This window comes from Poecilia reticulata, linkage group LG15 (genome assembly GCF_000633615.1).
Source record: "Poecilia reticulata strain Guanapo linkage group LG15, Guppy_female_1.0+MT, whole genome shotgun sequence".
Lineage (NCBI taxonomy): Eukaryota > Metazoa > Chordata > Actinopteri > Cyprinodontiformes > Poeciliidae > Poecilia > Poecilia reticulata.
In genome coordinates, this window is record NC_024345.1 from 709,326 (window position 1) to 724,638 (window position 15,313).

At 37.6% G+C, this 15,313-nt stretch overlaps 1 protein-coding gene and 1 long non-coding RNA gene across 3 annotated transcripts in view; one reads left to right on the forward strand and one right to left on the reverse strand.

Annotated features, from left to right (window-relative positions):
• The first annotated feature begins 10,462 nt into the window (after positions 1–10,462).
• On the forward strand, positions 10,463–13,090 carry LOC103476529 (uncharacterized). Its single transcript, XR_535487.2, has 2 exons — positions 10,463–10,641; positions 12,596–13,090. It is a non-coding gene; the product is annotated as an uncharacterized LOC103476529 (long non-coding RNA).
• pitx3 (paired-like homeodomain 3) overlaps positions 12,059–15,313 on the reverse strand; it is a 16,912-nt gene continuing 13,657 nt past the window's right edge. For both annotated transcript variants that reach the window (XM_008428964.2, XM_008428965.2), the window contains exon 4: positions 12,059–14,225. In XM_008428964.2, the coding sequence (XP_008427186.1) occupies positions 13,656–14,225 (570 nt within the window). In that variant the 3' untranslated portion in view covers positions 12,059–13,655. The remainder of the gene's footprint in view (positions 14,226–15,313) is intronic.

Here is a 15,313-nt window from a genome sequence, read left to right on the forward strand (position 1 = left end):
ATTAGTCCACTAATTAGGTTGTGGGTCAAAAAATTGGAATGGCACTGAATTAGTTTTGTACGTTTGATGTATAGAAAGTGCAGGCTATAGACAACCAAACAAGACAGTTTATACCATCAGTATTTTAAAGACAACTATGTTACTTTGAAATTAATTTCAGCTAGTTTAGTACTAACTGGGACTAAAGTAGCTGGTTTTACATGCCTAAAGCTTTACACAGTGAGAAAAGAAGGATAGAAGCAAAGAGACCGTCTCAGAATGGTCTTAATGTTGTTAAAGATCGTAGAAGTCCTCGCTACAGCTGCATTTTCTAAACTACTAAATGGTCCAGGGAGTGCTGTTGAGCCATAATCTGGAAGTGAAAAGAGCATCATTTCATTTCATAAACGTCACAGCCAAGTACCTTTTATAGCGTCTCTGGCAGAGGAGTCAAAAGAACGATCCAGAGTTGTCAAAGTTTGAAGAGGCCACTCGTCGAGAGCTTGAGGATAATCTGCAGGTAGAGTTTGTTCTGTTAAAAACAATAAGTAATCCACCCAGTCACAGAGACGTCTGTGCAAAAAAAAAAAAAGAAGCACATTGAAAATCGTATAAAGTTTGTTAAATAAAATCTGGACATGTCAGTTAAATAAAGAAATGCACCTGAACATTCTTGACAAACGTGAAAATCACTAGAATGGCCCAGTCGGTCACCTGACCTTTATTTATTTGAAGACACATGAAAAGAACCGAAAGTTAAAACATAGAAAGAAGACTGAGAGATCTATGTGTAGGAAGAGGTCAACATTGTACCTGAGCAACAACTAGTTTTTTTGTTTTTTTTCAAACAGGATGTTTTGAGGTTTTCACAACCAAGAAAATAGTTCTCAAAAGGTAATTTTAACATTCTATGTACGTTTAATAATTAGCCATGTGCTATTCCAATGTTTTACCCCAACTACTTCATTTGTGGACTGATTTGATCTTTGATCCTCTTGTGTGCTTGTGTGTGTGTAGGTGTGTGTGTGTGTGGCAAAAAAAAATCTAGCAAAAATCTTTTCTTAACATTTAGCTCTTGTAAATTCTTGATTCAAGCCAAGTCTGTGACGTGGAAACGCCGAAACCTTCCTTTTACCTGGAGTCAGAAGAGCCGTTGGCAGAAATCAAACAGTCACTTTAAATGTAATAATCTGTCACAGGTAAAGTAAAGCTTTTAGGTTTAGTGTACAAGTTGAACAAACGTCAGGAGCCTCCTCTCGCTTTGGCACTCTTTCAGTACTGCATGATTTGCATGAGCCTCACTCGGCATGGCTACACAGGAAGCTAATTAGCTTTACAGATTCACAAATGTGCTGTCTCCTTAAGGTTAGCCCTCCCACTTGTCTCTTTGCCCACAGCGTGCAGCCTTACTTTTGAAGAACCAAATGAAGCCATGTTTGTATTGTGTTATTAAATGAATAATTGCTGTATATTTTTTCATCTTTATGTGATGCACAAGTTACTACAGTGTAGCAGCTTTAATCCTAATCTGTGACAGATCTACTCTTGTTTAGTGAAGGGCGTCTTTGGTTCGGCCAGTCTTGAAGTCAGTGGAGCCACCGGACTTCAAGCTTATATCTCATGCCTCAGGTTATCTGCTTATCAACGTCTGGAAACATTTCTGTAAGGGAAAGATGTTAAACAGAAGGAGTGAGCAGGATCACTCAGCCACACTGGCGAGCTTCATAACCTACATAAACTTTTAGTGCCATTTGTGAATGCACAAAAGTCTTAGCTATTTTTCTTATATGTCTTGTCTTGATTCACTTGTTTGTTCAAGCGCAGTTTCGCGGTGTTGATTATATTTTGCATTAATGCCCCATCACCAGCCTGTCACCAATAAAACAAATATGTATTTGAAAATGTTGTGCTTGGTTTCTGTTCAGCTGGTTCGTATTTTTTACGCCGACTTTGTCGAAGCTCGTTGAAGTAATGTCGCAGCAAACATTCAAATCAGAGCTAAAGGTGACCCAACGGGACACCGCTTCACGATTTATGACATTTTGTTCAACAGCAGGTATTCCATAAGTTTACATACAGTGCACTGAATAAGAAGACACATGAAGTTTCTCTTTGTCTAACATTGAACTGGACCAAACTTTTCTTATTTTAGGTAAAATTACCCAAATTATGTCTATTTGCTAAATGCCACAATGACTAGAAAGAGAACCTATCACATATTTATTTATTAATGTCTTCAAAATCAGAGGCTTGCATATATAATGATTACTAGCTCTTAAAGCAACCAGGAAAAATCCAGATGATGATGTCATGCCTTTGGCAACTTCTGATAGGCTAATTGGAGTCACACCTGTGGGTGTATTGAAACCTGTACATGGCTGGTTTATCCTTAGAAACAACTTACCGATGCTCACAGCGTCGTGTTCATCTGTTTAAAAGTATTATATGCAAACTATTCAAACATAGAAATGATGGGAATATCCAACCATCATGTGGCTCAGGAAGGAGAGGGGTTCTGTGTTCATAAACTAATGTGTCTTTAAGAAAAATGTGGAAATTGAACCCAGAACATGAGCCATAAATCATCCCAGCTGTGAAGCATGTGAGGTGGCAAAAAGATGAAAACATGATGTGGAAACACTGAAGCCCTGAACTCAAGAGAATCTGTGGGCAGATCTCAGGTTTGACGCCGCCACAATGCCAGGCAAAGAACGGAAAGTCATCTGAAAGCTTAGAACTGGAAGTGTCACGCTTCGCTTTTAGCACGACCCTGTTAGCTTAGCATAACAGCTAACATTGTCGATTCACGTCTGAGGCTGCTTCAAGAATATGTAAAACTTTTTTTTTTTTTTAATGAAGAAGTATAAAGTCTAGTCAAAGTCCAGATTTTGGTCCCGCTGAGATCGGAGGCAGGCTGTACATGCACAAAGCTCGTCGAAACATTTTTTTCAGCTGAAAGTGAGAAATGGAAAGTGACCAGAGTCAAAGAGTGGTAGATGATTATTAAAAAAAAAAAAAACATCTCACCAATGTTTACTTCAGTTATAATAGTAATAATACTATTATAATATAATACTAATACTCACTTCAGCCAAACAGTAGAACAGGCTGTAAGGGAGCAGGCTGTTCATTGTTCCTCCAAAAATATTTTATTGTACTCCCTTGTTTAATGGATAAAATTTAAGCTTAATTTTTGATATTTACCTGTAATATCTTTATACAGAATTTAACATTTAATGGAGCGACCGTTTTGATGGGATCTTAGAACTTTGTAAAGAGCAAAGGTCAGAAAATCTTTTATTTTCTCATATGGATCTTGAGCCGTCAGCATAAATGAACAGATATCCAAGTTCACTAGATAAACCAGGGAGTAGTGACGTAAGCAGTCGTTTAAAAGTGCTGCTGTTGTTTGTGCAACACCTTAACAGTTACCGAAACATTAAAGAGTGGAGAAATGCTTGAGTCCATTTAAGGCAACACTGCCATCATGTGGATATAAAGAGGAATGCAACTTGAAATATTTCATAGATGCATACAAAATAGAGTGACACCCCCAAAGAAAATGGGAAAAATGGGAATTGTTTTTTGTGCTTTGGTTTACTTTGACAACTAATTCAACTAATTGCACAACTTGAAACTCAAGAAACATTCATCCTAAAATATGTTTAACATACATTTGTTCACTGAAGTGTTAAAATGTCAAGTAACTGAAGTATCAATCAATCTTTATTCCAGACCAAAAAGGTCCATAAAAAAGGTAAAAACAAAATAAGAGAAAAATAATAAAATAAAATAAAAAATTAAAAAAAAACATGACATTCACTGAGTCACAAATAAATGATGACACCAATGTTTCCACAATCTTGAGAAAAATCTCACTGCACTAAAAACAGGATTTACTAAAATTGCAATTATATTATTGCATGACACAGAAAATCTACACATACACATATCATTTATGTAGTCCTTCACATATATATTTTATACAACATACGCACCTCTATGTAACAAATTTTCCATCAATGTGTTAATCAAGTTTACTAAGACACCTTACTTATTACTTTTGGTTATGCATTATAAGACATTCCCAGTACATTAAATATCAATTAAGGAACATTATTCCTGGATGTGTTAAATGGGATTATTATATAGAAGATGAAGACCAACAACATCAGGATCACCAGACAGCTGGAACAGACATGATATCTCTTTTTAAATCAATGTGTGTCATTTATTATTCACCCGTAACAGCATTAAAAATTAAAAAATTTAAAAAAGTAAACCGGTTCAGTGAACAATGCAAGTAGGGATGGGGTTAGGGTAACCCCTAACCCTACAAACACAACTGCATGGAGGATAGTTAATATTTTTCATTACCTGTGACGGTAAGTTAGATCTATAGAGTCCACTATAACAGAGGTCCCTGGTCCCTGGTCATCTGCCCTGGGCCCACAGGGTGTTACACACGTTGCCCTGGTGCCTCACCTGATTTAAATGAATGTGTAATTAACTGGCTTCTGTAGCGCTTGATGGCATGCAGAGGAGGTAAAGCAAACCTTTCAGTCGGGTGAGCTGGAGATCTCAGGAAGGATTCTGGCATGACTGGACTGTGAACAGGAAGGAGACAACAGGAGGAACGGAAATGGAGAAAAATGAATGTGGTGGTGGGAAAAAATGGTTACATAGTAAAGTGTAAAGGGGAAAAATATACAAAAAATTGTGAATTATTAAACCATATGAAATATAAAGTAATTGAGGAATACTAGTTTTCTGTAAAGAGCGTTCTCAACAGGGAAAGTTGCTATGATTGCATGTGTGTGTGGATGTTTAATAAAATATTGAGAATCAGAAAATTACCCTCCAAAGTGTTTCTCAGGTCTATGACTCACAAGCTTACATCTTATTTTTCACCACCACTGAGATGTTTTTACCAGCACAATTAATCTCAAGGGGTGTTGTACTTGGAGGTAGTTAAAATAGCCACAGGAGGGCAAACTAAAAACAGCCAATAGGCAAGATTCAGAGAAGGATGTCATAAAGTGAAAAGCAGGCAGACCGGCGATCCACCGATTACACCCACTGACGTTAGTGTAAAAAAAAAACTGCATAAAAAAAGGATAAATTGCAAACAAATTTATTTCTTAAAAAAAATAATAAAAATGAAGAAGAAAAAAAGTATGAAATTCCAGTGGTACTTTAGCTGCTTAATGCAGTTTTTTTTTTTATTGTTTTTTTTATGTCTGCCTTCATAAGATCTGGAATGATTGCAGAAAGGTTGGCGGCAGTTTCTGTGAAGTTGAAAAAATACCATAAAGCAGGATTTTTAAACAGAATGCTGGTCCAATACAAACACTCTGTAGAGTGATTCACCCAGGTAGAATATGAAACTACACCGGCACTTATTCTGTAACCAGAATACATTTAGGCAGTAAGTGTATTATTCTTACAGAAATGGAAGTAGAGAGCTACTCAACCCTTTCCAGGTCAAAGTTGGGGTTTTTTAGCTTGGATTGGGTGTGTGTGTGTGTGTGTGTGTGTGTGTGTGTGTGTGTGTGTGTGTGTGTGCGTGTGTGCGTGTGTGTGTGTGTGTGTGTGTGTGTGTGTGTGTGTGTGTGTGTGTGTGTGTGTGTGTATGTACGCGTGTGTGTCGTGATCAGGGGACTGAAGAGATGGGGTGAGAGAGCTACAAAGATGTGGCTTATTTTTCTCAAATGGCTGTTAGGGGGAACAGTTGTTTCAGCGATCTGGAGGGACCCAAACTCTCAAAGTGGCTCTTCAGTTGTCAGATGTACTGCCCTCCCACATATGCACTCTCCTCTAGTTAATGGCAGTGGTTCACAGCTCCATAACAAACCAATAAAATGATGGAATCCTAACAGGGTACTTGACACACTTCGTGCCTGTTTAAAGCTTCTCTTGCTACAAAAAAAAAAAAAAAAAGAAAAAGCAGTTGGAATGTATATTCATCGGGATTGTTTGTTGAATTGAATGTCTGTATAGTTCTGGAACTTAAGACCACTGACCACTGCAGAACTCGTGACAGATTTTACTCCTTTTTACACCAATCCACACGGTCGGTTTTGTACTTTCCAGCTTGCAAGGATTATTTTTGTGTAATAAGGCACATAGCTTAGACTTTTTTAATATTAATAAAAGAAAGCTGTTGGAGTCCTTGCTTTATGAATGACAAACATGACAACTGAGGAATCTAGAAAGTTAAATAATTCTCTCTCATAATTTTATAGCTTTTCTTACAACTAGCGTAGTACATTTTTTTATGTTGAAAATATGTCCCAACAATGTTAAACTGTTCATAGATGTGTACTAAATTTGTAAGATATTTGTTTTAGCAGTGGAAGGGTTTCCTCTATCTGGAATCGGCATTATTGACATTAGAGGTTTATTAGAGGTCTAAATAATTAGCATTATTGACCTGCACAAAGCGTTTACCGCATTGACATTCTGTCACTACTGCATCCTTTCTGGTGTTCTGCTCAGAAATTAGGATTCTTGCTACACAGTTCAGATTTTTCGATAACACTTTATTTGACGGGGTGTGCAATAAGACTGACATGACATCTGTCATGAAGATGAAGGATCATAAAGATGGAGTCTTCATGAATGTCTATGTTGTCATGAAGTGCAATTTGGTAAATAATGACACCATAATGTAAAGTTGGCACTTTTAATGGACATTCAATGCAACTTTTAGAGCAACTTTGCATTAAAGGTGTCCTGATTTACCGAATGACACTTCATGACAACAGTCGTAAAATTCATGAAGACTCCTTCATGTTCATAACAGATGTCATGTCATATTTATGACAGTGTCATGTCAGTCTTATGCACACCCCGTCAAATAAAGTGTTACCAATTTTTCATATTGCAATAAACCAGAACTTGGTCTCTGATGATATCCAGAGAGCCTCTTGCGGTCTATGCCTAACCTTGTAGCAACAGCTTAGAGTAAAAGTTTCCAGAATTTTCTCCCACATTGATATTATTACCTCATCATCAAAACTCTGTAAGCTCTTTGAATTTAAGCATTGGCCTTCAAAAATGCTTCCCTTATATACTTTCATATAGATATTACAAATGAAGCCATTTTAGACCAGATAGTTTTGCCTAAACCTGCGAGTCTATGGGTTACATCATGGCCTTGAACCTATGAAGTACTGACCTATGCCTAAACAGAAGTTAAATCGTTTTTACTGCTTACTGGGGCTTTGCAGAATAGAGGGAAGCCAAAATGTAGGAAGAATGCAAAACAGAGACAGCTATTTATTAAAGTTTTAAAAGTTTGTTAATGGGTAGTGTTACCAATACATCCTGCTACAGGCAGGATATTGGTGGTCTTGACACGGCCCAAAACAAAAATAAGTTTGACGCTCCTGGTTTACAGGACTTGAGCCAGGTCCTGCTGGAAAAAAGGATGAGACAGATCAGGTCTTCCATCTGCTTTGTTACGATCAGTCCCACTTCCTTAAACGAACAGAGCCACTGTCCTCTGTGCTTATGGAACTCTGTGATTTACCATGAACACGATTGGCTAAACACAATGCAACTAACTCTAAATAATACTCTGAAACTAATATTAAGATCATTCGACTTTGACACTGCAATGAATGTCTTTTAAAATGGTCAATATTACTGTATCAAAAGCACCTTCCTGTACAGCCAGCATGTGTTTTAATGGCTGCCGAGAACAACCTTCTCCTTCTTTCTGAGATTGCTTTCTCTGAAACCTTTCAAACTACTGCTGAGTCCGTTTATTTACAAAAGTGGAACTCTTTTGTAGTTTTAAAAATGTTTTATTACAAGAAGACTTGGGTGACTTTTTTAACGCCTCACTAAGCTGTCAAAGTCCCTAAAAATATTTTTTTCCAATGACAAACGTACAGAATCTTCAGTGCATGTGTCCCCAACCACCATGCTTTATGTTGGTCATCTTGGTGCTTTTTCCTCAGCAGTATGTTTTTGTGAAGCCTTCTCAACTCATACTGAATTATTCTTAGGACACACACACACACACACACACACGCACACACACACACAAATATATATATATAAATATATTCCAGCTTACTGGGGGTCACGTTTGTTGTATAAGCATTCCTCAGGGGAGCCATTTTTCTGTTGCCAACCACATTTATGCATCCCTAATTCATGACCTGTCTGTGAAGGCTTTGTTGGTAACAATGCCACCTCCGAAGCTACCGGCTTAAAGATCGGAGAAAGAAGCACTGTCATTCGCAAATTTCCACTGACAAACACGGATAATTACAGGAATTAGCCTGCTATTTTGTCATTAGCCTTCACTTTCAATGAGTCATCATGAAAAAGAAGCAAGAGTCAGGAACAAAGACGGATGTCTTTGGAGGATTTCAAGACACTCGTTCTCCACACCCCTTCGCCCACACATTCAATTTGCTGTTTTATTATATTATTAATGTAGTCAAGCTTCAGGCTTTGAAGCTGACAGTTTTTCTTCTGATTGGTATTGTGTGAGCTCTGATGGCTTAGCTCAGGGGAAGTCAGAATGATTTCAAATGCACTTTGTTAGTGCCATGATGAAAATGGCAGCTCATTTCTTAAAAAATCTATATATTTGCGAGCATGATTACAGGGTGTGTGTTCAAACAAATGAAGCCCAAACAATGACACACAATCAGGAATTTATAAGACAGTGAAAGGCCATGGAGAGATTAATAAGTGCTTTCAAAACACACACACTTATACATACACACACACTCATGCACTCAGACAGACCGGAAGACTGAAATTATACATATGAAGATTTTGACCGCAGTCATTTTCTGTTCCAGTGAACAGGCAAAAGTAGACTTCCCACAATACAATTTCCCAATTGATTTGTATGTGCACATATTGAATCTGATGGTTTCCAAACTAGATATTAGTGACATTTCTGTCCTGACAGATTTACGACTGGCTCAAGGTCGTAATAAAAACGGGACACCATGCAGTGGTTAAGGTGCAGAAAATGAATATTTATTAACAAAAACTACAATGGACTGTGAATGTCAGTGTCAGTGGTGTAACACAAAAAATGCTTGGATGTGTTGTATGTGTGCATAAGGAAGTGCTGAGGTGCAAAAACAAAGATAAACTCAAATGCATGAGGAGGGGAGCTGAGGCCCGGCAGCAGAGTACCGCACGCGTCAGGAGGCAGAGCGGATGCCGAAGGCGACCCAGAAGGTGGAAGACGGCCAGGTTTAAATGTACTGTGCTTCAAACGAACAGGTCAGCCGCAGATCCTGGAGAGAGGAGGAGCACAAGGGCACACACCAAAAACACCTGCAGCCCAGCTCACAAGGCCCAGGGCGTAACAGTTACTTTGTAAATCAGGAAAAAGAACAGGTTTGTTAACGTCAAGTGGCTGTTTATGTGAAGGTCTCCTTACAACCTACAGGACATTGTCAGCAAGCTGTGCATTTTCAAGATGTATTGCAACAATATGACAGCTATTTTGATTGAAATTGAAATAATTAGACTGTAGTTTATGTGCTGATCAGAGCTTTGCAGAGTAGATTTTTTTTCTTTTCTCAAACTTTAAATGCCCCATTTTTGCAATGTTTTTGCTAACAGTGCCAAGAAATGCAGCATGTTGCTGACAATTATTTCAGATGCAGATGAAACTCCAACACTGACATTTTGCTATTTTTAGCAACTGATTTTTATGTCTTTGTGACTTTGTGTGTATCATGCTTTCTATGTGAACGTTGATGTTTTCTTGGGGCTCTTCGGTCCAAAGAGAGGTCACTGTTTCTAACTTAAACAGTGACTGTATAAAGGTACGTATAAAAAAGGTTGGAATTTCCTAAAAAGGTAAATAGTTTTTGTGAACACTAAAATTAGAATATTACATATTATCAAAAAGCACATTTTAAACTGAATGTGTCAAACAAAGCTTTTTGTTTGACACAAATCAGAAGGTTTGTGTCAAACTTCTGATTTGACACAAACCTTCATGCTTTTGTGAGCATTTCTCAAATGATGAAAACCATTTTGGACAAGTTGTGTGAGTGGCCTAACTTTAACTTAGGTAACAAACTGGGGAATTTTATATGCAGTGAGGTATCATCACAGCGACATTAGAGTACTACATGTTGAGCAGCTCAAGAGATAATACCCAGGGGACACAAATGGCAATCACCCACTTCAAAAAATATCTGTGGTATGCAATCTGTGAGGCTTGATATGATGTTTGTTTGCTGCATTATTCATTTAATAGGTAAATAAAAATGGCTAGAATCACGTTTTTGTTGATTAACCGTGTGCCTGCTTATGGTCAGACTTTATTTACAGGTAGATTGCTTTATCCCAGTGACTTCATTCTGTCTTTTCCACATTTTGGAAAGACAAGAAACAGATGAGACACATTAAAAATGCCAAATACACCAAAATCACCTAATTAAGTTGAATAAAACGCTGTTAATTTACTCGTATTAAGCCCGCTGGTTTAGTGTTTCTTCATTTAATATGTTTGCATGTAGTTTGTATTTTCGCCACTAGGTGGCCACCTGAGCACGTCGATACAACGCAACGTCGTTCAGACAGAGAGAGATGTGCGTCGTTGGAAGAAAGCCACCATTTGTGCTTCGTCTTTGTTTCTTAGATGCCGAAAAGCTGTAGCTACACTAGGTATGGTACAGCATTAAGAATTTTTGAGATGCTTTTCTGTATAATTTTATGGTTTGTATTTCTGAAGTGTGTTGTTGACGTCTTGATTAGGTCACCCTTGTAAAAGAGACCTTGCTGTCACAGGGTTTCAATATTCAAGATGATTTTATTGATCCCCGCAGGGAAATTATTTCGTTCAAGTAGCACAAAAGAAAAAAAAAAATTAACAGAGGAAAAACAAATTAAAAGCAAATACTACAAGTATGCAATGTATATTTTGGCACAACGGCAGCTGTGATTATTATTTATATGCATTTATATCGTACATTTTTAGAACAAATTATTCGTTAGAATGTGTCTTCCGGTAGGCTTTTGGCCAGGTGTTTAATACCTTGTGGACATTTTAGAGTACTCACAGACCAGAAGTTAGGATTCAGTTTATTTTCTCCAAGTAGAAATCACTTTTGTAGGTCGATGCCTGTATGGAAGAATGTTGAACAACTTCGAAGATAAACTTTATCTTGATTTTAATCAGCCAACAATTGAAATCAGGTGTGCTGAAGGAGGTTGCTATAAAACATGCAGGGCAGTGTGCTTTGAGGCCAATGGTTGAAAAACACTGCTCACTGCCAATTGACTAAATTGGTGGAAAAGAGTTCAGACTAGACTTGGACTTGACCTTCAAAGACTTGAGAATTAACTCTGGCTGCCTTCCAATTTGTGTACGCTAGGAGACACAGTTCAACACTTTTCATTAAAGCATCTGGAAAACTCTACGGCATATGCCAGATTTCTTATTGTCGGTTTTAGTTCAGCGTTTAATTCTATTTAGACAAACATCCTCCTCAGAAAATGAATTCAGTTGGAAGGTTAACCCTTTTTTAATTAAGTGGTATTACTCTCTTTTTTGTATCAAAAAGATCTAACCAAGTAAAGTACATCTCTGATTCCAAGTTAAGTAGCACAGGTGCCCCCCTCCCCCCCACCCCCCCAGGCTGTGTTAATTCGCCTTACTTTTTCATTTTGTACACAAATGAATGTGTTGTCAACCCAACCAGGATATAATAACATTTTCAAATGACACGGTTATTCTGAGTCTTCTAACAGACAATCCTGACAGTCACAAATCTGTAGCAACTGCATGACGTTATCATCATGTCAATATGGACACAACTCTGAGTACCTTGTTCAATCTATGCCATGATTAGGATTACGGCAGTTCTGAAGGCAAAAGTGGGTCCAACCCGGTACTAGCAAGGTGTACCTAATAAAGTGGCCAGTGAGTGTATAAAGTCCAGAAAGCTACAATTTAGGGAACACTGTGAGAACAAGTACTAACATTCTCGTCATGATTAACACATGCAAAATTTGTACTTTTTGGTAAATGTTCCAACAAATAAAAAACTAAAAAAACAAAAATAATAATTTCCCAGGGAAGTAATAATAAATACTTGCATTTTAATAGGACTTTACAGGACCTTTTGGCCTGGACATAGAGATTCTTTTTTTAACCAATGTTTATTTCTGTGATTTCATAAGATGCACATCCACCCAAAAAAAAAAAAAAGAACAACAAAGAACATATCAAAGGGTAAGTACATTGGTAAGGAATGATAAGTACAAGGATAAAATGGTAACAGTGCAATGTAGAGAGACGAAGGGGTGAAGGAGCATAGTAACCTGGAGATGACTAGAGTTTTAAGCTGTAATGGGATGCTCTGTTCAATTGGATAGTCTACATGTAGTTCATGGAAACATTTTTTTTACTTATTTTTGATGAGACAAAGCAAGCAACACCAGGATAAAAGCTTGTATTTTAAAATGTTTGCTTTGCATTCTTACATACATTTCTACTGTCATGGACCAGGAACAAAGTTCTATACTAAATGGCTTTTCAGAGTTTTGCTTGAAAATTTTGCTCATGTACTAAATATAGCGTGTATTTAAATAGCTAACTTTCTATTTAAAATTACAGAGTCGTGTTCACTTTCGAGACTTCTCAAACTCCAGAGTTCCCCATGAGGACCTGCAGGGTAAAACCATTTTTAAAATTGTTTTTTTTGCAATTCTAGTTCCTACATACTGTGCACATAGAATGTTTATCTATAGTCCTTACTAGGTATCTGTCATACGATACCATATTCATACCCCGGACAGATTTAGTGTTAAAGTAATATTCCAAGTAATATTTAGCCAACATGTCTTTCTGACTCAAAATAATGTCAGTATTTGATATTATTTTGTTTTCCACCCAGAATCCCATCTTGAATCTGAGGAGAGAGCTAAAAAATTTTGGTGATGGCATGGAGACTATCCCACCTCAAAGACTTGGAGCGCTTTGCTGAAGATAAATTATCCAAATACCTGTGAACACATGGAAAACTTCTGGTCAGATATTACAAGAGCAAGTTAGACTGCTGTATTGCCAATTATGATTTTTCCTTCAATCATTAAGAAACATAGAAATAATTTTGATAGCGGCTTTTTTATATAATTTAAACAAAAACAGATTTTAATATTCATAGTCCTTTCATTTGGACAGAAGTAAGGTTCCTGGTTGAGTAAAACACATATCTAATTTTGCCAGGGGTATGAATAACTTGGGGCTCATTATATATATATATATATTCGCAGAAAGCAGAAAAAATAGCTGACTTTGAAACCATAAGCCCACTTTCTGTGAGAGCTCGGTTTCATGTTTCTTACCCAAGATACTAACAACCAGTCCAACGGTTCACTTATCCTTGATTTCTGTTATTTCTCTCATCATGCAGTTCAAAAGAAGGAAAATCAAATCCTCCTCTTTAAAACTAGCTTGAAAATGCTTGATCAGTTCTGCAACTGCAGTCATTCCTTAGAAGAAGCAATGGTCCATCTGTGGAGTCCCATTTGTTGATATTGACGATGACTCGATTGAACCATCAGGACACAAACTGATCTGCTGCACCACCAGTGGTTTAGAGATGGAACTGAAGAGATGAGAATTCGGAGTGGCGGTGGGCTTTACAGCTGGTTTGTAAAGTCATATCTGGAGTTCATACAGGCCGGTCCACAGCATACTGGCAGGGGCTTAGGTTGGACACGGTATTCTGCACCGCTGGATAGGCGAAGTTGGTGTGCTGCTTTGCTTTAAGTCGTAGGCTAGCCAAGCTGGAATTGCAGGTGTCTCTGTACATGTAGGGGCTGGCTGTGGTGGCGTAGGGGCATGTGGCTGCAGTCACCGCTACAGAGTTGAGCGCTGTCGGGCTGTTGAGGTTATTTATGTTCCCCAGGTTGTTTAACCCGGTAGCTGGGACTCCAGTCACAGCCGAGGGCACCATGGTAGAGGGCATGTTCATGGAGGGGATGGAACTTGTAGGCGAGAACATAGGCTGGGTTGACAGGGGAGTTACATTCATTGAGTTAAAGAATGGGAAGCTTTTGGCAGACAGCGGGCTGCTCGCTAGCCCTTTGGTTGCCCAGTTATTGTAGGAGTAGCCTGTGTACATTTCATCATACGGCTGCATGAGTCCATTGAACTGGGCGCCAAAGCCATTTTTACACAACTCTGCCTGCTGGTTCCTTTCCCTTTTTCTCCACTTTGCACGGCGGTTTTTAAACCATACCTACAGCATAGGAAAAAGACAATCATATGTTTGTGCAAACAATTTAGTTGTAGTAAACTCTGAACAATAGAGTAAATGTCTAATCAAAACATCAAGTTCTATTGTCTCATTAGTCAATGCCAGTAAAAAGAAAACAAACTCAAATTACTCTCTCCATTAAATTAAAGCTCAGTGTTTTCTGGCAGTTTTATTTACAATATGCCTTACTTTAGCAAAGATATGACTTTGTGATCATGTTTACCGAGGAAAGGAATTCAATCCCTGAATAACAGCTGTTTGATTACAAGATGCAAAGAACCATGAAAAAAACACGTGTGTTTTGGTCCTGCTAAGTTTCATCAGGAGTGTAATTAATAACCTACTGAAAAAGCAACCTTGATTTTATGTAAACGAAAGATTTTTAATGTTCTTTGAAAGATATTGTTGTTCTGTGCAAACATGGAGATGAGGTCACCAACTATGATATTATGGTAAAAAAATGATTAGAGTGCAGTTATACTGGATTTAACGGTGAAGACTTTTTGGCCTGGGTGAAGTGTTCCCTCACCTTCCTCCACTTTATGAATTTGATGTTTGCACGTAAGACAAAATTTCAGGAAAAAATGAACAAGTTTCTTCCAATTATTTCCTTCTTGAAACAGTCTGAAGTCAATAAAGTCTAATTCTAAAAAAAGATCCAGCCAGAGTAACTTAAGCCCACCTCATGATTTCAGTATTACTGTGTGCACACGGGTAAAGACATAATGATCCCACAAATTAAGATGAAGTGTATCGTCAAACAGTATTAATCAGACCTTATTGAAACTAATCAGCCACTTATTTAAATAGTGAAATCTAAATGAAAGTCATGTCAGGGAAGGGCAATCTTCAAATTTGTAATTTTTTGGTCTAATATCTACGGGATATTAATTTCATTAAACCCTTTGTTAAAATTTCAAAGGAAGAAAATAGATCTTAGGGAAAGTTCATCTGTGGGTAAATTCATGGAAAACTTTGCTCTAACTTTTATATCGAAGATAAACAAGATTAAATGTTTTGTGTTTGTTTCATTTATATAAAAAAGAAAAAGGGACAAAAAAGGAGTCACA